This window comes from Cryptotermes secundus, unplaced genomic scaffold (genome assembly GCF_002891405.2).
Source record: "Cryptotermes secundus unplaced genomic scaffold, Csec_1.0 scaffold66, whole genome shotgun sequence".
Taxonomy (NCBI): Eukaryota; Metazoa; Arthropoda; class Insecta; order Blattodea; family Kalotermitidae; genus Cryptotermes; species Cryptotermes secundus.
In genome coordinates, this window is record NW_019731262.1 from 3,346,150 (window position 1) to 3,372,658 (window position 26,509).

The following is a 26,509-nucleotide window of genomic DNA, read 5'->3' on the forward strand; positions in this document are numbered from 1 at the left end:
CAACCTCAAGCTGGATGGACGTAGAATCTCTTTTCCTAATGGAGGCCACATATATCCAGAATTGCTTGGGTTGAGACTTTAAATTTTCGTCCACAGATTTAAACCATCTAAGTCTCTCAGACTTTAATAGTAGCCTTAACTTGCTTATGATAGAAAGAAACTTTTTGGTAAAGGCAGTCGGATTTCTTTTTTTAAAACGTCTGTAAAATATAATAATTTTCCTCATATAATACCTTAAGGAACTAGAACACCAATGTGGAAATTTTGTATGAGTGTTTATGATGCCATGGGGAATTGCATGTTCCATGGCATCTTGAACAGCCACATTGAGGCCAGTGACAGCAGAATCCACAGAGGTGGTACCATACACACAGGAGCAGTCGTAAGTTGAAAGATTAATAAAAAGCAATGCATAATCCCCAGACGAAAATTTACGGTATGAATATCTATAATTTTGAATACAAGTGGCAAGGGGCAGACAAAAATTGATAATCAGAGGGGGGTGATAATTGTCAGGCTTTCTTAGTCCAGGATCAACAGGAGTAATACTTATGTCGCTTAAGTTAGAAAAAATTAAATCAAGTAGATAGCTGCTACTGACAGTGTCAGTGCACTGGTTAAGAGTAAGAAGACACGTGGAGTTGTAGATCGCATCTTCCATAAGTTTAGAGTAATAATGGGAATTGGACAGAGATAGACCACTTTTCTAGTCGAAACCAGGGGCGTTAAAGTCCCCAACCATAATTACTCGAAAATTATTGGTATCCAAATTGTTTTCTAAAAAACGAAAATAGTTGGCAGTGTTTTCAGGTTTAGCGTCGGGGAAAGTAATGATTTCCAATGAGTAAGTTAAGACCGTCGGAAGTGGGAATTTCAACCCATACATATCAATAATAATAATAATTCAATTCAATTCTTTATTATTAATGTGCCGAGTCAACAGCCGCAAGACCAATTACAGACACTTCAGTCATAATTTCTTTTATTAGAATCATGTTGAATGGGACCTCATATTCTTGGATTATGGCTTGAACACATTGTTTTGGTGGGTGAGTGGTTTATGAGATGTTGCCTTGTGTACAAGAAGCCACACATTTTCAGTTCTCTGATGCAGTAGTTACAGAGACTGAAACCATTCTCTATGGTTGTTGTATGCCAAGTGTTTAAGTCATTCAAAGCATGGTAAGCCAACAAATTTCATTCAGGCAGCATTGGGTTAACACTTCAAAAGGTTGGTAACATGATGTAAAAATGCCTATTTTAAAAATTCAAAATGGAAAATACATTTGTGTGTAATAGGTCAACTAAACTGAATAAATACTTTTAGGCACACACTTGCATGTGTTTTACATAATATATATGTGTTTCATTCCAAGTTGGTGTTTATTTGTACCCTTTTAAAAAATGTCATTTTTGGGCCACCCAGTATACTGTTATGATTATCGTCTGTCCCTGTTTCCTAAAGTATATGTGATAATATTTCTTCCAAAGTAAAGGCACTAGTAGAATTAGTCTTCTGGCATTTTCATAGTTTGTGATTTGGCTTTATGTTGTTGTGTTCAAAGTACACCTGTACATTACTTCCATTTTGTGTAACCTTATGAAATTGAGTATACAGACATCACCTGACTTAAAAGTTTCATCTTATGTGAATTTCATGTTAACATGATTTCATATTGCCTCTTTCATTCATTTTTAGTGATTAATAAAAACAATTGAATTATTTAAAAAAAAATGATTCATAAATGGCTATGAATGATATTAAAGATATCTGAATTACACATTTTCCAATCAAAATTGAAGGCAGCGAAAATGGAGTACTTGAAATGAGCAAAAATTTTAGTCAGCACAATTTGAAGTAGCACATCCACTCTTGGGAACACAGCTATTGCTTAGGTCAGAGGGTTGTCTGTGTTTGATATACTATTGAATAGTAAACATTTTTGTATTCAGGGTATCATGCATGTGGTTTTACAGCAGTTACTCAGGGACTGAGTAGAGTATCTTTTTAGTCATTGGTCTGCACATATATTTTTGCCTGTAGGACAGAGCTTTTCCACATGAGACATTAAAGGTTATATGGAATATTGGTGGAGTAATGGATATGTATTTACAAACTTTGGTTAAATAGATGAAGGCTGTCCAAGTTACGGGCCTTGAAATTGTAACATTTCTATTGAATAGTCTAGTGCACACAGAATTCTGCATATCTGCATTTCTAAGAAATATGTTGGTATGATGCAATACATGGGTGACACCAGAAATTTTTCCAGACAAGCAGTGGGGGGGCAGTCAGAAAATCAGTTCTTTAAGTCTATTTTTATTGATCATCCTAGAGCATTCAGGATGTAAGAATAATTTCTTTAAAACACAGAGCTTTCTGGGAAAGATGGTATTCTTACATGTTATAATAAATGTTGATAAAATCCTCTTGGGCTTTCAGCAGTATTGATTAAAATTTACTGACAATTCAGGGACCATCTCTGTCCCCATTATCAGGGTTTGATATGTCTGTCCTTGTAAAGGTGGTGATTGGGACAGAGATGGTCCCTGCAACATTGGTAATTTTTAACCACTGACATGACTTATAGCTCAAAAGAATTTTATCAGCTTTAACTGTCATGAAAGCTTCAGATTTTATATGATAAAGTGTTTCAAGGTGATTACATCTCCAGACAATGCTGCATGACTGGTGAAGTTTGTCTTTATAATGTAAACTGTGTACATAATATGTAAACATGTGTAAAGTTGCTGCAAGATGAACTTTAATTGAAGGTTGGTGTGATTCTTGGATACTTATTTCTGACATATCACCTTTCCAATATGTTATATCTTGAATTTGACAAACCATATATGAGTATTATATCTTGTTACAATAGAGTCATGATTATATGAACCTTTAGGTATATTCTGTGAGGCATATTCTTAACATCTGTATGTGTAATAACCAAACATCCATCTGCCTCACCCATATATTCAAAGTGGCATGTTGTAAAAAGAAAGTTGCATGTACAAAAATGTTCTTGAAGAGATGACCCTGGTATAGTTCTTTTTTTCCTGTGTCAAAAAGAGGCACATGGGAATCAAGAGTTTCCCCCATAAATAAAGTACTAGCATTGTGATGTCAGTGAATATGTGCCTTTCATATATTTTCTTATTTTTCATGGTAGTGTAGTATGTTGCAAAAAAAAGATTGGGTGTTTGCATCCAAGAATCCAAGTTATTAAATATAAGCAATCACCATGAGCAACAGAAATTGTTTCTCAGATTGCAGGGGAAATTTATTTACATGGGTGCGAAACATGTTCTGAAGGTCACAGATTTTACATGTGAGTCAAAGACACCAAGAATGTTAAAACGTGAGCAACCACCATCAACAGGAAAAGTGTAAACCACATTGCAATGCAGATTTTTCTGGGTGGTCATAATATTTCTTAGTTAATATTGGTAAGCAGTATTAGCTGTGTTTTTTGGGTACTGTTCTCTGTGTTTGTAACTCTGTATGCAGTTATAAAGCACATAAAACGCCAGAAATAACCTGTTTTCACTGTTCATAAAACAACACACTAGTACTGTATACCATTTATTGAAAATTATTTTGAGTGAGGTAATAGTGGCGATGCTCATTACAGATCATGTTGCATAATCATTAATAATGAACATGAAAAATACCCAGAAAACAAAAAGTATGTGTATAGTGTATAGGTATATAAGGAAAAGTAAGAGTGTATGATAAAAATAAAACCAAGACACATGCAGTCACCTCTTGATCAGTGTTTTAAAATGGGAATTATAGAACTGACTTTCAGAACAATGAAACCTTCATCCAGGTGCGCTTGTGGAACTTTAATAGTGGCAACTATTTACTCGTATTTACAACTGATACAAAATAAATGCATGTTTCGAAGTGTTACTGTCCTTCAGTGTAGTCACCAGCATTGTGTCCAACCCATTGACAGCGATGTAGAAGTCATAGGATACCATTAGCAGCGCCTGTTGTGTTGATAGTTCGAATGGAGCGATCTACTGGCTGAAGAATCTCTGGAACAGCTCTGAAGCGAATGCCACAAAATGATTCCTTCATCTTAGGAATCAAGTCGAAGTCACAAAGGCTTAAGTCCAGGGAGTATGATGGATGGTACAGCACTTCCCAGCCCCATCAATTGAACAAATCAGCCACAGCTTGCACTGCGTGCGGCCAAGCATTTTCCTGAAAAATGATGGATGGGTTCTGCAGAAAGTGTCGCCGCTTCTTTCTCAAAGCTGGTCTCAGGTTGTGTTCCAAAAATGAACAGTAATACTGCGCATTGGCAGTCTGCTGTCAGGGAACGTCGTATCGTAGCCATTTCTGCATTTATGTCAAATAATGTGGAACCCATCGTGATGCAATTTTTCTCATGCCCAGGCGTTCCTTCAGAATGTGAAGCACAGTCATATGCACTAATCCTGTCTTGGGCCAGCTCACGAATTGTATGGCGTCGATCACTCTCCAGTAATGTGGAAAGAGCATACACCTCTTCACTGACACTAGGACACCCTGGCCAACGCATGTCTGCCACATTTTGGCGTCCCTCGTTGAAGGCTTTTACCCACCTTGCAATTGTTCTGTAAGTCAATGCAGATTTCCCGCAAGCCTCTTGAAGACCTTGATGACACTCGTGCTGTACAGCCTCTGGCACATTCAGTCTTTATCCAACTCTGTTGTTCCTGTTTCGAAAACATCGTGACAACACTACATTAGACCGCCAGCTAACATGAGGCTCTGTTCTTCTCATCACTGCGCATGCACATGATGTGGGAAGGAAGAGTCCATTTTCTCTGAGGTAAGGCAGGTATGTAACTGATGTGTGGTATAAGCAACATTATTTGGTTCCGTTGCATGGCATCTCTACAGCAGTGTTGCCACTATTAAAGTTCCAACCCTCATATTATTAGCTTTGCCCTGCAGTAAGAACTTTACTTATCTGTTTCATTCCTTGTTCAGAGGTATGTCATTCAATGCCTGCCATGTTATATTGGCTTTTGCCGTTGAAATTACCAGAACTGTTCATGGGTCCATATAATCAAGTCTCTAGTATTATATGTATTGTTCAGTAGAACGGTGTCATCATTTTTTCACCCTTATAACCAAATGTTGCAGTCATGTGGGCACTATTCATACTTCATATTCAGGAGGTCCTGGGTTGAAGTCCCTGCCCATAGATTAACCATCCTGACTGACGATTCTTGTGGTGTAGTCCACCCCTCAAGGCAGATGTCAGGATGCTGCCTTAAATTAGACCACAGCCACTTCCTTCCATGTCCCTTTAAATCCATTATTCGCTGATCATGTCATTTAATACCATGTCTGCAATTCACACCATCATTAAATACGTCAATTTATGTTGTGAAATTAAAGTTCTCCCTATGCTTAATTAAGTACCACACCAGCATAAGGCCACAAGAAGAATGGAGGTAGAGGTCCATGTATTCTTAACCTTCAGATGAGTGGTATACTTTATGTCTATGCTACTTTACCCTTGGGGAAAGAGCCCCCAGTACCCATTATGTATGAGACTGGGTGGTGCTCAAAGATGGTCGAGATGCTGTGAAGAAGAAAATAGTCACTGTCCCAGCTGACAGTGTACACTTAATTTCTCAAACGGTTTTGAGCCACCCACAAAAAAAAATGGCAGAATGTAATCTACTCTTTGTGTGGTGATGACATTTATCAATGAATAATTTACCTTGCACACTTACGAATTATCATTGATAAAAATCTTCATGTAAGTTGTGCGCTTTATTGTAACTGGGTAGCTGCACTGAACCTAGGACTGTGGTATCTTAGAATTATTAGTTACACCAGTAGTTTGAAAATTTTGATGCATATTACCATATCAGATGTGGAGGAATGTGTTTAACTAAGAAGTAATGGTGAGATATAGATATTTTATATTTCACCATTCTGTCCTGAAACGTTTGAGGACTCCTAAAATATTCATTTCTGGGATACTATGGTCATGGTCATATTTTGTTCTTTGGATATTTCACATAAAATAAATTTGTTATTCTATTTTATTATGTATCTTGAAATGTTATTACATTTTCTTTAGGTACTTCTCAATTAATTTGCTATGTCGGATTGACCGTCTCTGTGGTCTAGTGGTCAGAGTTCCTGGCTTCAATTTCGGAGATCCCGGGTTCGATTCTCGGCGCTACCAGATTTTCTGAGAAATGGTGGGTCTGGAACAGGGTCCACTCAACCTCATGAGGATAATTGGGGGGCTATTTCAAGGAAATATCGGCCCCAGTCTAGAAAACCGAGAGTAACAGTTGTGGGGATGCGTTGTGCTGACCACACGACACCCTCTGTCCGCCAAAGTTGGCACTAACTTCGCCGACAAGCAGCAGTCTCTTGGTCAGTATAGATCACTTCTGGATTACAGGTCGCACTAGTAAGAAAGCCAACCAGCAAACTGCTGAATTTTTACAAATATGCATTTCCTTGGCACTACAGCCCCAGTGGGCCTAGGCCTACCCCCATGAACTCCGTTCACTTCGGTTTTTCTAGATCTTACACATACGGTAGGACTCCTTTGGCGAGTGATCACCTCATCGCAAGGCCTCTACCTGTAGACAAACACAGAAAAACGCACACAAACATGCATGCCCTGAGTGGGATTCGAACCCACAATCCCGGCTTCCGAGCGAGCGAAGACAGTGCATGCCTTAGACCGCTCGGCTACCGTGACCGGCTACAAATATGCATACTGCAAGGTAATAAAGAAGGGGTCTGATTTTGCATTGTATACCTACAGTCCCACCAGAATTTTATGAGCTTTGTGAGCTTCAGGAACCATCTTTAAAACGGCATTGGCCAACTGTTTTCCAGGTATATTGATGGTTGTATATTTTACTTGCAAGTTCTGTTCTGCCACGATTTTCCTGACTTTATTCTGGCCACTTGAACTTGCAGCTACTCATATCACCATTTGGTTTTCATATGATATGACAGTAGTGCTACATTCTTCCATTTATGTTGGGGATTGCTACAGCATGCATAAGTATGGCCAGGAATTATAAAATCCTGACAAAACTAAATTGCACTTGATATACTAATACAAAGTATGAGATTTTTGCTTTTCATTGTAAGAGATTCAGAGTGCAATCTGGTATTTGGTTACAAGCATTTCAGATGAACCTACTTCCTCTGGCTTCAGGTTAGAGGAACAAGGGAACAGATTCCTTCAAAATGCTGGTAACCAAGTGTGGTTTGTCATAACCTGGAAGATCACATACTGAAATGTAGTTTGTGAGAGTATAATGTTTTTTTATGCTCCCAGCTATAGTGTTTTACCACTACCTACCAATCTGACATTTAGATGGGAGCACGTGTATGCACAATTTCCACTCTGCTCCCAATGATAAGGTCTAGTAATATGTAGCATAGAACCCATGATGGGTTGAAAGCTGATATATCTTATATTCACAAAAGAGACTGGTTATTTTATTTGATTTCATGTTAAGATAAATAACATGGGAAGTGGATGTGAAAGAAACAGGGCCCCCCCTGTGCAGCGTACCATCTGTTGAGTGTTCAAGAAGTTACTTCTCCAGCAAATGCCAGAAGGAAGTACCAAGCATGTTGGCACTGTGGTAGCACTCTTAGACCTGTAATCGGGAATTGCTTGGTGCAAATTCCGACCGTGACACCAGTCATCCTAATTGAGAATTTTCGTCGTTTTAGTCAGTCCCTCAAGGCACATTACACAATAATACCCCGAGGCCACGATCACTTCCATACAAGTAGTTTCCGATTCATTTACCATACTATTCGATTCTGTTTTAGTATAAATGGCGGCACGCGATAGCATAGTTGGCTGAGGCACTATGCTACAAGCCGGAAAGTCGCGGATTCGAGTTCTGATGAGGTGGAATTTTTCAATTTACTCAATCCTCCCAGCCGCAGTATGGCCCCGGGGTCGACTCAGCCTCTAACAGAAATGAGGGAAATGAGTACCAGGAATCTTCCTAGGGGGTAACGGGCGGCCTGCACGTAAGGCTGACAACCTTGCCGCCATCTATGAGCGGATTGTCTAAGGAAAATGTGGGAGCCTCGACGTCTCACATCCCTATGGGTCTTCACGGATAGCTTTACCTTTTTTCTTAGTATAAATAGTGACTGTTGTAATTCAAACCACAAGGAAACAAAAGAAAACATACCTGAAGTCGCGAATACCAATTTACTCGTAGAAAGGATTTTTAAGCCTTTCTATTTTCGTTAGGATACGTTTTACTGTTATTCTGATGTCATTCCTAAATCTCTTAAGGGGTATCTTTCCTTCAGGGCTTCCGACTAAACTATTCTGTACATTTCTCGCCTCCCATACGTGACACGTGTCCAGTCCATTTACCCTTGATTTCGTCGACCCAATATTTCGTGAAGAGTACAAATTATGAAGCCCGTCACTCTTACGTGTTCTTCCTCCTGCTGTTTTCACGCTATGTCCGAACTTTCTCAACACTTCGATCTCAAACACTCTCAGCCCTTGTTGCTCCCTAAGGGTGAAAGGTCAAATTTCACACTCACATCAAGCACACATAAAGTTACAATATGTGCGTGTGTGTTTCAGCTTTTAATTAATGGAATGGAAATGATGAAATACGTATTCGCTTACTGCACGTTCTTATGATCACACGTAACGTCCGTTGTCTTCTTGAGTAAAAACGGTTGTATGCATGTCCCGTTCACGTAACTGTCTAAAGAGGGTAACTGATTGACATTACGAAGCTAAATTGACTCGACTTATTAACAGTTTTCTCAAGAGTAAGTTCAAAATATTGTACTGTTACATGTTTATGAGATGAGCAAGGTCCGTGGGTGCCACCAAGAGTCCTTCCGGTGGAATGGGAAGGAGTCCAGAAATTTGCTGGTATACTTACAGTAAAGCTGTTTAAGAATATTTTGTGGATCTCTATGTTGAAAAAATGGATAATTTTTATATTAATATTCGGTACATTTAATTTTTTATAGATTTTTCTTTCTTTCTTTCTTTCTTTTCAGAATATGGGGGACGGGGTCAGATGCCCTGCTTAATCCTTCTGTGTCCACGATTGTCTGTTTTTTTTTCTGTATTTATAGCTACCCTCCATTTCTGGAGGTCGTTTCTGCGGTCACAGTGTTATCGTGACAAAGGGATCATCACCTGGTTTATATCGCCATTAAATCGAGGAAGATGAAATAGGTGAAACACGTAGCATGCATAGGTGAGATAAATGTGTAACTTCTTGGTTTTATTGGCTAGAACACACCTGTAGAAATTCTAGTTTTTCACTAAATGTTTACGTTGATTTTCATTTCCAATCATATAATCCTCGATGAAGAGGATATTCACTTATTAACGAGCAGGGATTCGAGGAATTACGAAGTGTTTTGTTATTCTAGTGAGCGAATTGTTCTTTGTCGAGTTATTAAGTCAAGAAAGTGGGTCTCTAGGCAGCAGGCCAGTACAGTTAGGCCACTGTCGCTGCACAACTGCCTAATCACAATGTGAATTCCGTTCTTGGATAAGCACACATTTGGTCGCTGAAGTTTATAGTAATTTTCGTCGGCTCATAACTAAATAAATAACTCCACGATAATTTTTTCTTGAGAAGCTGATAGTCTTTCAGGTGTTGAAGGATCTCCTTGCCTGTTATGTAATCTGAAGGTTATTTGTCATTGGACATTATCCTTAGCGAGATGAATCCAATTAAAACCTATATCATCAAGATCCGTTTTAATGCTGTCGTTATAAGAACGCGTACGTCTTCTATGTGTTCTCTCCATGCTACATGCTCACACTTCTTGATGTTACCATCTTCATAATTTTGACAAATACGAAACTTGCATTTACCTTTACGAAATAACTCCCCAGACTTCAGAAAATAGGTTAGACTCAATTGTTATAAAGCTCTTACCAGAATATTTGAGTTCAGTTTTACTCACCTGGCTGGTTACACTGGCTTGCGTTTTCGTGGCTCTCCATACCCCATCAAGGAAAGAACTGGATAGCTCATTGAAATAGGCCACGGCCATTTCCCTCTGTATGGCTCCTAATTCATTGTTCTTAACCATCATACACCATTCCCCATGATAAGATGTAAAGGCGACGTTCCCCACAGATGCTGGCATGGTGGGGACAAGTTAGGCATTTATCTCTCCTGTATTTAAAAAAAAAATACAGATTAAAAAGAGGGGAGTACAAAAATAATAATTAAAAAATTGAGTATTTTTAAAAAGAATATTCTTCTACCCTTAATTTCTAAGACGAACAGTTCGGCTGAAACATAAATCATAAGCAAATTTTCAAGCTCCACTCCATGGAGATAGAACCGGGATAGCGTAGGCGGTATAGCGACTGGCCACGGACTGGACGACCGAGGTGTCAGAGTTCAAGTCCCGGTAGGGTCAAGAATTTTCTCCATGTCGTCCAGACCGGCTCTGGGACCAACCCAGCCTCCTATCCAATGGGTACCGGGGGTAAACCGGCAGGGGCGTGAAACTGACCACTCACCTCCAGCTAGTGCCGAGGTCAAGAAAATGTGGATCTATAAATCCACTCCCCATATGCCTTCATGGCGTAGTGCTTAATTAATTAAGCACATGGACAACTTTACCTTACCTTACGCCGTGGACACATTGAAGAATGTAGGTACAGTTCCACGATGAATTAACCAAAGCACTGGGAGATGAGAGATTAGCTTCACGATTCGTCTGCATTATCCCAGGAAACAATGAAGCTCCCATATCAATGGGGCAGATGTGTAGGCCCCAGGTATTGTCCGTATGGGTTGGTGACGGGAGAAGTGTCTGCTCCTTCCGGGTATCGAACCGAGGTCCTTCAGCCCATACCCATTCTCTTTACTAGCGACAATTACGGTTCATACAAATCCCGTTCATCGTTACGTGCTTGTTGGAAGTATCACAAAGCCAGGAACACGTTACGGAATCACAAACCATGAGCCTTTACAGTTCATGGGTTGTCATGTGAACTACCTGCCTTACCGCGAACAACTAGGCATAGGCGGAAGGATACGAATATCCCACCAATCAAATATATGGAATGAATTGCGGGCAGATAAATTCTGGAAATGGTTGTTACCATTCAGTTCAAAACATTCATCTTGCTGTCTCCTGTTCAAAATATTAAGAATGAAATATAACTCTATTTTACTTGAAGAGTCCTACTTTCTGGCAGCAGCGTCTTGTAGCTGCTTCCATCTTCGGGTTCAAAAAGTAGGCTAAATAAATGACCGCAAGAAGCAGATAAAAATTGAAGAGCGTGGCAGTATGTTACTCTGAAACGTCAGTGAACTTTTGCCTGATTACATGGAATTATATACCAAAAGATGGTACTCTTCATAGTCACCGCTCAAATCAAAGAGTACTTTACTTGTTATGTAGGGGTGTGGAATTTGTTCATCCACTGTAAGGAAATGACATAGACTGAGACATTGTATTTTTCACCAAACACCATTTCCTTATTTTTAAAAAAGAAAAGTACGCTTGCGAGATCACCATGCTGTCTGTGTCTATGAATCCTCCTTATCAACTTTTGAATGCCTGAATCAGTCTTTATGAAACTTGGTATGTACATCATGGCACCTGAGCTTATCTCAACGGCGTCCTTCACATAAAAACGTTACTGCAGCAACGAATACACACACAATACTAGAAGACCTTTTGGATGAGTCGTTTTCTGTTCGGTCCACGTAGATGATTAGTTTTTCTCAGAAGTTGTTGTTGTTATTAATATATCTTTGTAGTTACACGTTCATGGCGAAGCCATTTTTTGTGCTTCTGCCAAAGATGTTGTACCAGGTGCATTCAGGCCCCCTCAAAATTCACGTGATCATATGTAAAAAGTGTTTCCCCTCCTCTTGATCAAATCGGGAGTAAAAAATATGGGAATGAAAATGGAATATGGCTCACAATTATTTGGTCTCAACATTATAAGACTGCGTAGGATCTGAGATTCACACAGCCGTGGGTATGAGGAACTCTGTCTTCTGGGACATAACGACATGTCGTCTATTGAAAATCAACCGACGTTTCCTAAACGTCGGTTGATTTTCAACGGGCTACATGACGTTATATCCTAGAATACAGAACTCTTCGCAATCGTTCTGGCTCTGCTTGCTACCTCATTCATACTGATTTCTCACTTGGCTTATCCTTCGACCTTGAAGATGGAGGTGACGTGTTCCTCCGAAACGTCGGTTGATTTTCAGCGGACTACATGGCACTATATCCCAGAAGACAGAATTCGGTGTAAGACTGACTTGTTTTATTCTAACGAGACGGAGCCCGTTACCAAGTTTACTTGTGCCTTCGCTAAGCGGTCATTGGCACCGTGACGTGTTTGTGTTGATATTGGGCAGTCTGAAAGAACCGAAATGTGGACTGAAGCTAACCATGACAGCAAGACAAGTAGGTCTAGTGTGAGGACGGCTCAGGTCACTGGCTCTCCGGTGGGTATGAGAACAGATGTCCTCTTCAGTCTCTCGGCAACGCACGTCCTGACTCTCCTGCTGCGATGTCACGGACGTTCCTGGCACTCTTCGTGTGCCTCGCGGTTTTACCGGCTGTCGTCATACCTGCTAGGTATGTCCCAAAATGGAAAAAACAGGTGAGTTTTTATTTATTCTGTGCTCTAAGGAGAGGATCAACGTCTTTTGTATTCTCATTTATAAGTATTAAAATATACCCTTGGCGTTTGCAAATCGCCTACCCACTAGTCTCTTGTTGCTATAGGCTGTACGTATGCTAGGATGGGGGAGACAAGAAATATGCACAGTATTTTGATTGGAAAATTTCTTGAACAACGTCTACTTAGAAGACCGAGAAGGAGATGAGATGCTGATATTGAAATGAGCCTTAATCTGGTTACAACGGATGGGAGGTGAATGGAGCTGACTGAGGGTCGTGCTTTATTGTGCGCGGTGATGAACCTGTCTGCTCACATTGGTAAGAATCTCGGCCGAAACACCAAGTATATCGAGGTTTCATGATTTCAGCCCCCCCTTCAAGTGAGTGCCGGGTTAATAGACTTGAAATATGCCATGACCGCTTCCTCCCCAGTCCCTTAAATTTCAAGGAAAAAGATCGCCCTCTCATTGATTTCTGGTTTCTTTAATGGCGCTCTCAGAAGCTCAGATTATACGGCGAATGAAAGGACGTTTAGTGAATAATGAACCGAAGAGAACGAGGAAAAAAGCAGTAGCATAATTTAAGGTTACTGTATCAGCATTTGCCTGGAAACACTGAGTAAAACAGCAAAACTCTGATGATAGAGGGTATACGGACGAAGAATTGAACTCAGGGTCTACCGAATACTAAAATGGAGTGCTCGAGAGCAAAACATGTGCATAAATTGAAATATCTGTTGAATAGCAGCATTCCTCGCATAAAGAGGGTGTTCTTTCGAATGTAGAAACGACGTAAATCGTTAAGTGAATTTTTAAACAGTTTTTGTTTATACGGCAAATAATCACTTTATGCTGTCTTATTAGCTGCGACTGCGGCGTTCTTGTTGCATCGCCGGATGTAACGTTGACGGGTGAGCCGACCTCTCTGACGTGTTCTAGACCACTGGGTCTCAACCTTTATGAGACCGCGGCCCAGTAAGTTCTTTTTTTATAAGACGAGCGCCCAGTCCCAACAAATTTACTCGTAATTACCCTTCCAGTTTTGTTAAAGTTCATGCATTAAGCTAACATAATATTAGTAATTAAATACAGCATAATCATAAAGAGTATTAGTACGCTTGCCGGTCACGGTAGCCGAGCGGTCTAAGGCATGCACTGTCTTCGCTCGCTCGGAAGCCGAGATCGTGGGTTCGAATCCCACTCAGGGCATGCATGTTTGTGTGCGTTTTTCTGTGTTTGTCTACAGGTAGAGGCCTTGAGACGAGCTGATCATTCGCCCAAGGAGTCCTACCGTATGTGTAAGATCTAGAAAACCCGAAGTGAACGGAGTTCATGGAGGTAGGCCTAGGCCCACTGGGGCTGTAGTGCCAAGGGAAAAAATTAGTACACTTATGTATACGGTGTGGCATGTTGATAAACATAAAATTACATATACTAATGAAATCTTGTAGCATTTTGTAGTTTCCTCAGACCAACATCATTAAATTAATTTGTGCTAATTGTCATTGACTTATCCCATGCTGATCACCAAAACTTATGTTATTCAGCGAAAAATTGATTATTGTATTATTAAATTGATTTTAATGATGTTGGTTTGAAAAAAGCGGCAGTGAGAAAAATATTTATGCATTGTAACTCACCATAAAAGTCAGCTGACTAGGGGAAGAAGCAGAAGGATGTCAACTTGCCGGCGAAACACTTATTATCACATACACACGCCAAATAATTATATGTGTAAAGTATGTAATTTGATAAATAAAAATGTATGAATCTCTCAGTTCTAAACACTACTTCCAACACTAATTAATATTTTGATTTTAAAGACCCAGCACTTTAACACAGCAATTATAAGTTGGAAAGTTAAACTTAGTTTCTTTTATCACAACTGAATTTGGAAGGTTTTAGTTAGGCTAATGAGACTTCTGATTCTGTTTTCCGTCCGTTAGCTTATTAATTCTGGGATAAATTGAAGTGAGAGCCAAACGGAGACAGTCAGAAAGTTGTAGGCAGTTCCTCTGTTTCATTTTAAACACAGTCATGGCAGAAAATGCAGTTTCACAAAGATATGTGCTGAAAAAACAAAGAAGAACACTCACTGCTATTTCATGTAACTTTGGATATTCATTTTTCATTCTTATCCAGAATTTCGAATTACTCGTAGTATTAAAAGTACTTTCCAGTCCTTTGTCCGATGGTAATTCAATAAGTTTAAGGGTTTTTTCGTGGGAAAGGGCTGTCTCTTTGTATTCAACAAAAGGTTTCACAATCCACATATTTTGCCTCCAGGGATCCTCATGTTCGGGATAATATTTTTCAAACGACAACAACATCATCTTCAAGTGGGCTGCAATAATATCTGAAATTGAATTCTATGAATAGAAATCATCTGCTTCCATAATATAATCTGAGTACGACTGAAATATTTCATTGTTTCCTTCTGCAATCACATTAAGCCAGAGTTTGAGTTTCTTTTTGAATGATTCGATCTTGTTCCAAGCATTAAATATTGTTGTATCTGGACCTTGAAGTTTTAAATTCAACTCGTTCATGTAAGAAAATATGTCGCTGAGATACGCCAGCCTGGCTACCCAGGATCCTGGAGATCGCTATGTAGGCTTGAGGTGGATGAATCACTACGTGTTGCGTCAAAAACACCTTTAATACGAGATTTCTTAACACCAAAATTAAACAAAGTCCTATGTTTCTTATTCATATTAAATTTTAAATCACTCAGGTTTCGAAACAAGCACTTACACACTGCAATGCGAACTAGCGAAGAAACAGTATTCAGTATTACTAGATTTGAGAACCGGATACAGACTGCCTTGATCTTCAAATTCAGTGGAAACATTTTCTTTATACTTCCTTGCTGATTGGTCACTGACATTTGCAACACAGATGTTATTTCGCTCAGTTCTGAGAACAGAGGATATGCCGCCCATTGTTGTAATCGGCTTGCAGTCAATTTTTATGACCGGTCATAAACATCGGTATTGCCTTTCCCGAATGTTGATAGATTTTGATGTCTGAAAATTCCCGATCATTCATTAATACTTCCATGTTTAAAAATATGCGGCTTGGTCACTGACATTTGCTACACAGATTTAGGTGTTCTGTGTCTGAGCTTCTCGACACAAATATTATTCTCCTCAGAATATTTCCACTATAAAATATTTATTCATGAAAAATGCTTAGAAAATGAAAATGACAAATTCCAGAAGAGCCTCCTGCGGCCCAGTATAATTGATGCCAGGGCCCACTACTGGGCCGCGGCCCGGCGGTTGAGAAGCACTGTTCTAGATAGATGACGAACGTAACCCATATTTACGACAGGTCACGGATGATTGGCGGGGTGGAAAGAGGGGCACTTGGCCGCTCCTGGGCTCCAAGCCTCTGCCCTCAGGCATCCCAAAGTTGATTGTAAATACTATTAATTTTTAAGTTCATATTCGTACTTGTATTTCATGTTTGTCGATATTTTAATTTCAAGATTTGAAAGTCTTTGCTGTGCAATCACATACTTCGTAATATTAATTGAAATACTTCTGCATTGCTTGAAATAATATAATGATGTTATTTGGATTAAATCGTTGATATTAGACATGTGAACGCTTCTGTTGTGACTAGGGTTATGGAAAGCTCAGTGATGGAAAATTTCAGAAAGTGTGTGTGTGTGTGTGTGTGCGTGCGCGCGCGTCCCCCGTCCGCCTGCGCATTGTTTACAGAGAACTAGAACTATGACACTCTTATATCCGGTTATCATCAACATCGAGAAGGTATCCATGTTCTGCTCATTATTTTGGTCGGAACTATCTTCATACCAAAAACTACATACAATCAGCTACTGACAGCAGTATACTGCACTCTGATGGCAGTAAAAATTACCTGTTTATCATATTTTATTTGTTAGCGATAGTCTTTCAGTGATTCTTGTCATTTCCGGTTACTACCTCGTCTATGAAAATCATAACGTTCTCGATATAACATGGATTACGCTTTTCTAGTGGCAGCGCAAGGCGGAAAATGCAGTATAACAAACGGCTCCACTGAGACAAGCCCTACACCCACTTATATTAAGCCGTTTTCCCACAAAGCATACCAAGCAGTTCGGTGACGGAATCTGAACTCCATCGTAATCACTCACGAAGTGCATGGAAGCTGGCGTTTCGGTATTCGGCTTGTATCTGACATAAGGAGAATACGCGTTTTCTTAGATGTTTTGGATGGCATTATTTTCATATTAGGGTATGCAGCGGGAAATTGCAATCAGATGCTGGTGGGCCTTTAATAGGTACGGGTCAACGTGATAGGTTTTAAAAAGCTAATAGTTGCTCAGCTATTCAAAATATTGCCCAACTTTTATGGACCCTGAATGGTAATTATCCCGAAGATGACGATATTCTGAGATATGATCTGTATGAGCTACACAGTCTGGTAGGAAGGTACAAACGTAGCAGCCTCCGTAGTCTAGGGGTAACGTTCCCACCTCATGACTCAAGGTACGCGGGTTCAAACCCGGCGGAGGTCGTGGAATTCAGGGAACAAGTCCTTCAGGAGGGACTTTAAGCCGTGTGTCCCGTGTCGTAGATTTACGGCACGTAAAAGATCCTCATGTCTCTAGGAGACCTCTGAGCAAAATTAGGAAACTATTTCCCGCCCAAGTAGTTTCCAATGCCTCTAGCAGATGGGGGAAATATCAGGTACCGACGGCCGACCTCGTTGGCTGAACGGGGCTGATAGCACGCACCTGTACCGGTAGGGTATGGCGACAGTAGAAATTAAAGGGGGACGCACNCTTCCAAAACCAAATTGCGTGTTCATGACTCATAATTTACAAGTGTGGTACATGCCCTGCTGATCTGATCCACCCAGACCTAATGATCCTCATAATACTTATGAAGCTATTTATTAACCGTTTTTCTCCACTCCCTCTTAGGTCCAAATATTCTCCTCTGCACCTGCCTTGAAAAGATGTGTTGTATCATAACTAATACAGTTTGTTTGTTTTGAATTAAATTTTGTGTATAACTGTGACTGTTTACCTTTGACTGGTGGACTTCTTTGCCTTTATTATAAAATATGATAAAATAATATAAAATAAGACAGTATTTGTGTACTATTTGATAAAATATGCACAAGATACCATTTAGTATAATGAGCCAGAAGAACTTTTGATTTCTTACAGCATAGCTCTCTGAATGCTCAGAATCATGCCCATTGTGTGCATTACCAATTTAATAATTATAAAATAAAACTGAAAGGTGTACTGCACTGGAGTGCACATATTCTCCCAGAATTTTCTTTGAATTTTTTCTTCGCCAAATATTATTAGGGTTATAAAATTAAGGGTAATATGAAGAATGGGACATGTAATATGCATAGGGAAGTGAGGAGTGGATATGTAATTTTTGTTGAAAAATTTGAATGGCATAGCCTACTAGGAAAACTTTGCTCTGGAAATGTCATGAAGTATTAAGCTGACTTATATAAACTGAAATTTGAAACTACCTTTTAATCATAGTTTTCTTTCTGAAAGGCCTACCTCTTTGATCTCAGTGAGTGAACCATATATATTCTGGAAGAGATGGTTAAATATCCATAACAGTGACAGTGTAAAAGTTTGAACGGTTTCAGTTTCCACTCCAAGCACAGTGCTGCTATTTGTTAAATGGGTTTTCTGTTATGTTTCAGGCATGTGAGGTGCCTGCAAGTCAGAATGAGCACAGCCATTATGTATGCACTGACAATGGAGAAGTGAAGTGTCTCCGAGGGTGGACAGGAGATGTGTGTGATGTTCCCATTTGCAGAAAGGGGTGCGACCCTCTGCAAGGCTACTGCAAACGGCCGGGCGAGTGTCTCTGTAAACTTGGTATGTTAGCTACAAATATTTACATTTTTGTGTGAAGAAGCCATCATTGCCTGAACTGTTTAATACTTATGCTTATTTACTCCAGTATACAAAAGAATATATTCTGATCTGTGACCAATCTCCTAAGCTGTCTCTTCCTTTCAGGTTTTCTGACTAAGATCAGAATATAGTATTAAAATTGTTCTTAAGGAAACAGGAGGTGCATGTGTAGTCTGAATTAGTCTGGAAGGCTCTTGTAGACACAAAATTAACCTTTTAATTCCATGAAAGGCATGGACTTTCTTGACCAACAGAGAAACTATCACCTTTTCTATAAATACTGTACTCCATGAGATAAATTACTTTGCTTTATTATGGAGCGATAGTAAAGATTATACTATTAATTTTTGGAGTTGCTGTGGAGATAAAATGGAATATAAAATGCTGTATCATTATTCTCACAGTTCGATTTTTTTAGTTCTGATTTTGCACAGCTTTAGACATAGTTGGAATCAGTGTAGTGTAAACATAGCGTTCCTTCAGTACAAAAACTACACACACAGTTAACAGTACAGATTATCATACAGTGAGATTTATAAATGCAATGTATACTAATATGAATTTTGTGTGCAATTCTTTAGCCGCATCAAGAGAATGTCAGTTTAAATCTGAAGTTCCTATAGAAATGGCAGACATATGTCAAATGTGTTGATTTTTAGTATTAGGTAGTGATGAAAATTGATCATGAATTGTCTGCTATGATAGAATCATTGTCGCAAACAGTGATGTTTTCTTGTAAGTAAAGGTGCTGGTTTTAAACTGTGACAAAAGGGATGGCCAGTATTTTTTCAAGTTTTTATCAAAATATAATCAAAGAACTTTTCACTAACCATGTGATCATTTCCTACTGGATAGCACCCCACTCCTTCATTTCATCCAATCACAACTTCAGGCCCAAATTGCCATCTACTGCAACATCTATACAAGAACTGCAAACTTTGCCCCCCCCCCCAAGCCATTAACCCTGGAGATGCAAATGCATTCCCTGCCAAAATGAACATTATACATAGTGCATTTCTAAAAGTAGACATTATACAAACAAGAACTCTGAGTAAAATAAAAAGTTTATATCATTACACATATTTTTATTTATGTTATTCCCAGCAACAGTTTCTTAGTAATTGTTTTAATTTTTAAATCTCAAAACTACCATACATATCACACAGGAAGCAATCTTTCCAAAGCTGTTAAATGCAGCTGCATAAAATGGTGACAGCATTTTATGTTCAGCAATTGGCATTATAATAAATACATTCTCTATTTTCACAATTGCAATATATGATTAAGGGAATACAAAATTATGTTTTTAGTTTCAGTGTTATATAATGATGCTGTTTTATTCCTACAACTTAACTTCTGTTTTGTCAACAGGTTTCTACGGTGAACTGTGCAACAAATGCATCTCGCTGCCAGGATGCCAACATGGCTACTGCAACACAAGTTTTGAGTGCAACTGTCATAAGGGCTGGGATGGTCTGTTTTGTAGGGATGGTATGTATCAACAGAAATACTGTGGTTCTGTAGAACTTACAGTAAATATTATATCTTCATTTAATTATTGAGGTTAGGATGTCCTTGTAATATGCATTTCCATGTTTTGGTTAAGAACAATTTAATGGTGCTATGGGCTGGACAGATAGAGTTCAATTCCTGGCAGGGTAGGACATTTTTCTCTCCTCCACAGAGTCCAGACTGGCTCTGGGGCCCACCCAGCCTCCTATTCGATGGGTACTGGGGGGGGGATATTTTCCTGGAAATAAAGCAGTTGGGGCATGAAGCTGACCAAATAAAGTTGGCTAGGTGTACGGCATTTCATGGGTTCAGTTCATATATATGTATACTCCCACTTGGTCGGCCTAGACACAGATGGGAAGATTAAAACATCTCGTAGATAAATTGGTTGTGTGAAGTGTCTCAGGATTGGGTACAGTGACAGGTTTTTGCCAACATGAACATGCTGATTTCATAAATTTAGGAAATTTACTAACCAGCTGAATAACTGATGGAAACTCTGCATCAAGGAATTAGAGAGATACTCAGATGATTAGCTACTTAGACTTGGTTCTATAAAACAAAGTCATTTGCATGCTCGATTTGAGGTTCTTATGATAGTGACTTTGAAGAGTACAGTTTTCTTGGTTGTAATGTCATACACTCCGGAAACAACCCAAAGTTTTGGAGGAATATATTGCCTCCATCTTTGGAGTCAGAGAGTAAGCTGTTGATTTCTTTCTTGGCATACTCTTTTACACTGAAGACAGAGGCAGTATATTCGTCTAAAACTTTGGACCCTCCCTGGATTACACAGCATTAAACCCAGAACACCCTACTCTTCATGGTCAGTTACAGATATCCCACATGCATTGCTCCACAAGCCTGACACACCTGTCCAATGTCAGTTGTCACCTGCTCTTCACTCCTGCATTCCTTCAGTCTAGGACTTCAATTTGAAGATTTTCTGAGAATGACATTGGTGTCAAAATTTTCATTCATGGTGGCAATGTATACCTTGAATTTGTGCACAGTTGGAAAATAGTCCCTGTAACACCAGAATTCTTTTCATAATCATGTTAACCAACTTCAAAAAACATGATTTATAAAATATGTAAAACCTACAGGACGCCTGTTTCCTACATTTCAGCCATCTGTAAAGAAGACTGTCATCATACAAGAGGTTACTGTGAATGGCCAGGAGAATGCAGGTAATGTAATACATATCAAATCATAGATCACTTGGAGTTCTCATTTATTAATGTCTGAAGGCCTTTGAAAACTCATTTGTGCTGCTTATATGTAAAAAGTAACAGCACTCACCCACACATTACAGTACACACAAAAAAACAAAACTCCTTGATTTTAGTCCGCAAGCGAACTATACTAACCGAGTGACTGCCACTTGTTGGCGAAGTTTAGTGCCAACTTTTGTGGATAAAGGGTGTCACATGGTCAGCGCAACAAATCCCCATGGCCATTAATTTCGGTTTTCTAGACCAGAGCCACTATTTCCTTGAAATAACTCCTCAATTATCATCACGAGCCTGAGTGGACCCCATTCCAGACCCACTATTTCTCAGAAAAAATATGGTAGCGCCGGGAATCGAACCTGGACCTCTGGCCAGGAACGCTGGCCACTAGACACACTGCAGTAAATGTTCACTTTTTTAAAAAGTAGAAAATGCGACATTTCACAATCCCAAATGGCAGACAATGAAACAGTATCCCAAATAATGCTATCTATATTCAGAAATTGTGATTACAGTTTTTATCGCTGTCAGTTATGTTTTCTGTATTCACTGGACCAAATGCTTAATTTATATTAAAGTACATTCAGTAAGAGGAATTAAAACTTCTTGAAGTGTCAACATATTTGTAGGTGTCGTCTAGGCTGGGCTGGAGAGACATGCACAGACTGTCAAGTGCTGCCAGGATGTCAACACGGATTCTGTACCAAGCCCCTTGAGTGCCGCTGCCATGAAGGATACACAGGGCTGCTCTGTCAGACTCGTATGTATCACACTATCCAACTATACATCAAAAACAGTCAGGAGTAATTCCATGCATACTGAATGGAGCCTGTGCTAGAGTCCTGTTCAGTCAGTGCAGGAAATCTAGACCAGTCATAACCATTTCCTCTCCAGCTGTCAGCACTTAATATTGCCATCATTAGAGTATCCTTACACTGAATGAAGGAAAATTCATGCAAAATATAGACTGAAGTATATACTATGTACATAGCTTTTAACACATTGCAGACCGGTTGTTTAAATACTTAAATCACCCTGGGAACCGGGGTTTTTAATCCTAGCACCCTAACTTGTGCACTGTTCACTTTAAAAATTAATATAAAATCTCCTAATTAATTTTATGAACTAAAATTTTTGGAGAACACTTACCAGAGCTCCTAGAAGTGCTTGTGCATGTGATATCTCTGGAAACTTTCATCGGAGCACTCACTTTCACTGGACGCAATATTTTGGGGGGCCCTCTGGCCCCAGTCACTGTCAATTTCACTGAGGCTGGCCTCACTATCAGAAGACGAAGCAGTTGGCAAATCTGATAGCTCATCGGAGAACAAATCTAATATTTCTTGTTTTCCAAGAGAACGCTTTGCCTGCAACTGCTTTCGTCTCTGATCCATGTTGCACTGCTAACTTCCTGGTTCATATGTGGAAGCTTGGACTCGAACAAAGGCTTTTTTCTTTAGGGTGTGACAGGAAATGAGCGTGATCATGCTACTGGCTAAGCTAGCAAACATTCCCGAGGTCAAATATGCAGTAGTTATGATGCAACGTAGCCACACAGTGAGATATAGTCGGTTGCAACATAACGCGTCAGAAAAGGGCCAATTGGCCCGCCCGGCCCACAACCCTATAGAAACATAGAGGCCCAATTGGCCCCTCCAGTCCTGAATGTGTTAATTATGCATTCTGGTGACTACCATGTATTTACTCTTTTAGGCTTTATTGGTAATTCATTTCTGATGTTGATTCTGCTCTTGGGTCTTTGTATCATAAGGATGTGAGCAGTGCTGCCAATGCTTCAGAAGTACATGCTGCCTCAATCTTCATAGTTACTCTGAAGATAGAGTCAGCATGTACCTCCAAAACATCAACGATGTTGCCCACTTCCTTGTACCCTGAAGACACACAAGCACCATCAAACACCAACAAATTATATTTTTATTTTCTCATATTTATAGATTAATACAATGAATTTATGAACATACACACAGACTTTTAAAAGTAGTTGGTGAAAATTAAAATGTTCTTGTAACTAAACTGTATGGATCAGAAGATCTAAATGTGTAGTTGTTAGGGAAAAGCAACTTTTGAAGATTTTTGGTTGTTTCTTTTATGACTTCTTGATACAAAATTCTTAATTCTTCCACAGGCTGGTTAGTTTTGTTGAAGGCCCAAATCAGTCACAGAAGTGCAGTTTACCTGTGGGTCCCTTTTATGCTCCTCTACCCAGTTTTCTGCTTCTAGTAATGTTATCTTTATTACTTTGAAATATTCACATTTTTTGATAATGTAAAACAATGCCCATGTAAACACAAATATAACTCAGTTAGTTTCAAATCCAGTAATATTTACTACTCTTTCCTTACAGCCATATGTGCTGAGAACTGTCACAAAGAGAGAGGCTACTGCAGAAAGCCAGGAGAATGCAGGTACAGTATGCAGTATAATTATATAAAAAACAAAATATTCCTTAACCTATCTTTGTTACATATATGCTAGCATATAGAAATATATCTAAACTATCATTACAGTCACGCATACTGTCAGACTGTTACATTATAAACATTACTAATACAGAATACTGCCTTCTGGGATGAGATGCCATGTAGTCTGGTAGAAATTACAGATGTTCCTCTGAAATGTCTGTAAAGTACTATCAAGCATCACATCCCAGAAGGCAATGTTTTTCATACTCATTGCTGTGAGCACCTCAAGCACGTTACTTATGCATCCAAAATGTTTTTGTGCATGACACTTTTTTAATTTTAGTTATACATGTGTATACATATTTCACACATGTGGAGCCCATTTTGATCGTTAAGTATTAAAAGTATTCGAAAATAAGAAGCTTTTGAGAAAAAACTAAGTTTGTTGCATGTATCTAATATATCATATATTTTTATGCCGTTACATTTATTCTTTTGAGAACTATATATATTGTATGAATACTGCAGTGCATTTTAACCAGAGATTACCACTTTAATTACACTGACCAAAATATTTAATGGTGCAGGGTGAGTCAAATTAATTTGTCTGTATATCTTATCTACAATACATACATTATAAATGCAGTGAGTTTTGCAAAAGGACAAAATGTCTAGTATTCAGAACAACCTGGCAGCCTTGAGTAATACAAATTTTCAACTGAAAGTTGATCATGAAAATCCAATAAAAATCCTCTTAGCAGAAATATATACACATGTCTAAATTACACAAATATTTAACCCTTTAAAGCCAGAAGTATACCTAAATAATATTTAAAAATTCAGTTCCTACTTCTCTATCATAAACCACCTAGTTCTCATTTTGGAAACAACTGGTGTTCAGTGTCAGAATCATACCAGACAGAATGAAGAGATCATTAACGTGAAAGCAAGTGTTAATAATCAGTGTGCTTTAACTCTATTGCTACGATATTTGACTGAAGGCAAACATCCACTGCCATATGTTGTGATATTTGATGTTGGTCCACATCAACAAATAATCATCCCCTTTTGCTTCATCATTTGACTTCATTCTCTGTTCTATGAGAACACATTTTTTAATATTTTTACCTTAAAATTGTATTAGTTTACAAAAATGGTGAGAAAATAACATGCAGTGAAAGGATTGAAGAGTTAATAATATTCTCTTATATCTTTCTTCAAAACACAGGTGCAAGGTGGGCTGGACAGGCAAGAACTGTGACCAGTGCTTTGCTTACCCTGGGTGTGTTCATGGTTCATGCCATCGCCCATGGGAATGTAACTGTGAGCCTGGATGGGGCGGTATGTTGTGTGACCAAGGTAATATATACTTGTAATTTTAGCACTGTTTTCCTTCAATATCAAGTTTGGGTTTCTGCATGGAGGAGGAAAAGCAATGATCATGCAGTTTTATTAAGATTTGTTCAGCACCCAAGGTAGGAGTGATGGGGTCCTTCCTTTAGTTCAGTACTCTTAAAAGATTGAAACAGATAAAACAAATAAGGAACTGTACATAGAGTACCAGGAATCATCCTGGGGGTAATGGCTGGCTTGTGTGTAAGGCTGACCTCACCACCATCTGTGCGCGAACTGTCTAGAAAATGTGGGAGCCTCAACATCTCACAACCCTGTGGGCCTCCACAGCTCTACAGGGATAGTTTTACCTTTTTTATACACAGCATAATAATTCTGGTGCACTGGTCCCTTTTGTTGAATTATCTCAAAACCTACATGACTTACAGTAAAAGTGAACTGGGCACAAAATTTGTCTCGTTTTTACAACTTTTATTTAAATCTGATAAAATTTGTCTCATTTTTACAACTTTTATTTAAATCTGATAACTATTTAGTAACTTAAATTCACAATGTGTGCAAATATACGTGTAGGATTTCATGTAGTGTTCATTATTTTTGTACAATTTTAACAAAAATTGGAATCAATGGAGACATTTTAGGAAAATATCCAAATACCAAATTTCAAAGAAAATCCATTCAGTGGTCATGTTTTATGTGCTAACAGATATGACAAGGCTAACAGGCCAATTTCTGCAACTTTTCATTGTGAACATATACACACACACAAAAATACTTATTTGCATCCCTGTCTGCAGAGAAATCCTCATTTTGTGTTTAAAAGACGTTGAAATTAAACACTAAACTGAAGATTTTACTTCCTTCTGGAACATGGTACTATGAAATCTGGTTGCTCTGCAGGAACATCATAAACATTTTATGAGATCACATAGTTTCACATCCCAGCAGAAACGAATCTAACTCACTGCTCGAGAACCCCAAATGTTGCATGACCTTAGTTTGCTTATATCATGTTGTGTATTCACAGAGCTGAAATACTGTGACAAGAATGAAGATGTGTGTGAAAATGGGGCAACCTGTGTGAGTCTGACAGAAGAAGATGGAAATTACCGATGCCTCTGTGCTGAAGGATTTACTGGCCGAAACTGTGAGGTGGCTACACAAGTTGAGCAAGCAGTCGTCTCACCCACAGCTCCCCCTACTACTTCTGAAACCACTTCCACCATAACCAGTACATCTTCCCCTTCTATTTCTGAAGTTAGAAGTGAAATATTAGCCAACGTGGCACATAATGAAGCTATATAAACTAACTTAAGCAAGTACTCTATAGTCAAGTAAGGCCTGACACATGAGATTGATAGGATTGAAAGACAGAACAGCACCAAGACAAGGAAATAGGCATAGTGACTCAG

The 26,509-nt window shown here is 39.0% G+C and overlaps 1 protein-coding gene across 1 annotated transcript; it reads left to right on the forward strand.

Annotated features, from left to right (window-relative positions):
* The first annotated feature begins 286 nt into the window (after window positions 1-286).
* Window positions 287-26,466, forward strand: LOC111866686 (neurogenic locus protein delta). Its single transcript, XM_033752375.1, has 9 exons — window positions 287-382; window positions 2,475-2,561; window positions 18,361-18,538; window positions 19,949-20,068; window positions 21,219-21,279; window positions 21,951-22,081; window positions 23,687-23,747; window positions 24,973-25,103; window positions 26,125-26,466. Exons 1-9 carry the CDS (start codon window positions 287-289, stop codon window positions 26,400-26,402), a joined length of 1,143 nt encoding a protein of 380 aa, XP_033608266.1. The 3' UTR covers window positions 26,403-26,466.
* The last annotated feature ends 43 nt before the right edge of the window (window positions 26,467-26,509 follow it).

What these genes read in the sequence shown, in the direction of transcription:
- LOC111866686 (XM_033752375.1), top strand. Translation starts at nt 287, where the DNA reads ATGGGGAATTGCATGTTCCATGGCATCTTGAACAGCCACATTGAGGCC. An exon ending in CCATACACACAGGAGCAGTC is followed by an intron (nt 383 to 2,474) that starts GTAAGTTGAAAG and finishes CTGACAATTCAG; the next exon opens with GGACCATCTCTGTCCCCATT. An exon ending in GAATGGCCAGGAGAATGCAG is followed by an intron (nt 21,280 to 21,950) that starts GTAATGTAATAC and finishes ACATATTTGTAG; the next exon opens with GTGTCGTCTAGGCTGGGCTG.